We start from the raw sequence: 3,166 nt of genomic DNA, 5'->3' as shown, positions 1-3,166 counted from the left end.
TTCACGAATTCGTTTTTAGTTAATGATCATACATCCATAAAATGAAAATGGTTGGAAAATCTTGGAAAACTCGGAAAATATTCAATATTTTCGTAAAATAAAATATACTGAAAATGACCATTTTCCTTTTCATGAATCCATATCCTGGCTCCAGGACCTTTTTTGGAAAATATGATCGGGCAGAAAACTTCCTTGTAACTTCCTCTCTCCATATGAACTCCACAACAATAAAGTTTCGAGACCAAAAATAGTTAGAATTCATTTAATACAAACCCGGATAAATCCGGGCGATCTAGCATGCTTATTCTAACACAAACATAATTAAACCACACTTTATAACATATGATTATAGTTACCTTCACTTCTTTGCCATAAAAATATTTGGCAATTTAGTAACTATATAATTATTATTTAAAGGTATCAACGTACACGTATGGACAAAACAAATGCACGAATTCAGGTGTCCGTCCTTTCGGAAACTTTCATGTGTTCCAATTTCTTTTACACAATAATACAATATTTCATGATTTTATAACCATGAGGCATTAAAAAAAGAATATAGCAGAACTAAGTATCATCAATTGAATGAAAAAGATGAAAAAATTATCAGCTATATCAGTTTTAAAACTATTCTTGTTCCATTTGAAAAGAAATGAAAATATAAAATATTATAGTCCGCCCGTTGTTATAGATTATGGAATTTCGAATGGTCAAAGGATTTCGTGAGGGGTCCGAGCTACTGTATGTTCTTGCCGAAAAATGTTTATATCGATTTAAAAGAAGAAGAAATGGAGCGAAAATTTTTGTTTGCTATCAAACGATACTGTCGAAACCGAGAAAAGGTAGACCAGCGAGACATGAGGATCGTTGCGATTGTAATGCTACCGTCCGATTGAATCCAGATGGAACTTGCAAAAGTTTGAATACGACACACACTGAACACAATAACCACGAGGCAATTATGCGAGATATGGAAATGACAAACAACATGAAAGGAAATTGCAGAACGCTGAAAAACAATTTTGCAGAGGACTCGCATAAAATTCCAGCAAGAAACATTTTCCAACGTGCAGTCGTGAAGTGAGTATTGTCCGTCCGTCCGTTATTGCGAATTTGATCAGCTGTCATATGATACATCATTTGAAATATATTTAATAATTAGGGAGGGTTTCCGAAATACTCAGTTAAATTACAAACGAATGAAACGCACACTACAACGTCATAAAAATCCAGAACACCCAAAAAGCACCCGCTCCGTTGATGAAATCAGATTAAAATTCATGGAACCAGCCGTAATGGAAAAATACGGCGTGAATTTGGAAGGAGACGGAAATTTCTACGTTGGAACGATAGTCGAAGTCGACTATGCGTTCACGGTTTTCGCATCAAAATATGTCATAGATTTCATCAACGAAAAAATTGAACCGAAAAATCGGCACTACTTAATGGACGGCACCTTTGATTCACTTCCGAGTGAATTTTATCAATTATTGATAATATCCATTGAACATGAAAATGACGTAAGTAAAATCGACCATGTTGTCCGTCCGTTGGGGTCTTATATAATTAATTATGGAGAATATATTTATTATTCAATAATCGCTTTGAAAATTGAAAACGGTAATCTTATTCAGAGAAAATGCTGAAATTGCAAAGAATAAGGAATAATACTTGCTCTGAATATTTAGAGTTCGTAATGAAAATATTTTCGTGTTTATCGTCCGTCCGTCCGTATGCTCGTTCATCCATCATTCATTTATTGCAATATAACCTATTTTTCGGTTTGAAATCTTCAGATTTTTCCAGTGGTATATTGTCTCATGACACGAAAGACAGCCAAATGCTATAACGCACTGTTTGCCTTCATCGAAAAAGAGCTGTTTGAACTTCAGCCAAAGGAAATCATGACAGATTATGAATCTGGCATGCGAGCAGCTATTCGAGCGTATTGGCCCAGGGCCAATTTACGCGGATGTTGGTTTCACTTTTGTCGCGCTATTCGAAAAAGATGCCGCAAACACAACCTTACCAAGCTCTTGATGAAATGTCGGAACGCCAAATTAATCGAAAAAGCGATCATGAGCCTACCTCTTCTTCCCCCTGAACTGATAAAAGAGGGCTTTGCTTGCATCAAAAAATTTGCACGTGAAAAAAGATTGTTCCAACGTTTTAGTGCTGTATTCAGATACTTTGAAAGCTATTGGATGAAACAGGTATTTGTCCGAGATAAATGGTAATTTTTAGGAACTGGTCCGCCCGGGAATAGGAATAAGATTCAATGAGATTTACAGTTTTATTAGTGTCTTTTAGAAAATTAACTGTTCCGACTTTCGAACTATCCGTTTTATTGAAAATGGTGGCTTATGTAAATTCTGGACGGCATTATTTTGTATTCTGGGCGGTCCGTCCGCCGGTTGCTAATGATGATGCGTGGTTCAAATTACCACGGACAAGAGGTTTAAAAAAGTATTTCGTCTGCTTCAGATTAAGTAAAAAAGTTTTAATTTTATCACAGGATGCAAGAAACACAATATCAGTTATCGACTTAAATATGCGCACTACATCCTCCTTGGAAGCACTCAACTCGATCATCCAAAGGACTTTCCCAGGGCAAACTACCATATTCAAATTTGTGGAATCTTTGAAGTTACTTGAATCCATCAAATCAAGCGATTTGCATCAATTGACTTCAGGATTCATCTCAAACCAACAATTGGAACGTAGAAGAAGAGCCGATAAGCATAGAAACGATAAAATCAATCATTTCACCGGACTTTTGACAAATAAGGAAATTTCTGTAGCTGTCTTTTTGGAATCAATGTCCGGAAAGGATGTTCTACCCACTATCGGTGTGTAAAAAACGATTGAAAATATGAGAAAAATACGACACGTTAGAAAACCTCATCTTATGCGTTTTGTTTCCAGCTTACAGTGTGACAAGATCGAAACGAGCCTTGCGTTTGCGTCCTTTTATCGAAGGTGAAGCCAGTACCAGCAAAGGTAGAAAGAGAGTGTACAACTCAAAGCACGAGTATAGCTCGAGCAGCGAGTACAGCTCACACAGCGAATCTTCTGAAGAACCACCAAAAAAGAAGAAGCGTGTTGCAGCTGAAATGCGAAAAAGAAGAAAGTAGCGTCCGTCCGGGTCAATCTGAATTATTTTATG

The 3,166-nt window shown here is 36.5% G+C and overlaps 1 protein-coding gene across 1 annotated transcript; it reads left to right on the top strand.

The window, feature by feature from the left end:
- Nucleotides 1–2,156: 2,156 nt before the first annotated feature.
- LOC129572024 (uncharacterized) lies at nucleotides 2,157–3,049 on the top strand (the record flags this gene model as incomplete). Its single annotated transcript, XM_055451928.1, has 3 exons — nucleotides 2,157–2,213; nucleotides 2,516–2,849; nucleotides 2,926–3,049. Coding segments are annotated over exons 1-3 (467 nt in total), but the record flags the coding sequence as incomplete, so codon positions are not given.
- Between the last annotated feature and the right edge of the window lie 117 nt (nucleotides 3,050–3,166).

This window comes from Sitodiplosis mosellana, unplaced genomic scaffold (genome assembly GCF_009176505.1).
Source record: "Sitodiplosis mosellana isolate CC-2019 unplaced genomic scaffold, AAFC_SMos_1.0 Smas_scaffold_3999, whole genome shotgun sequence".
NCBI lineage: Eukaryota > Metazoa > Arthropoda > Insecta > Diptera > Cecidomyiidae > Sitodiplosis > Sitodiplosis mosellana.
The sequence above is the reverse complement of the archived record's forward strand: the minus strand, read 5'-3'. Positions and strand labels throughout refer to the sequence as shown.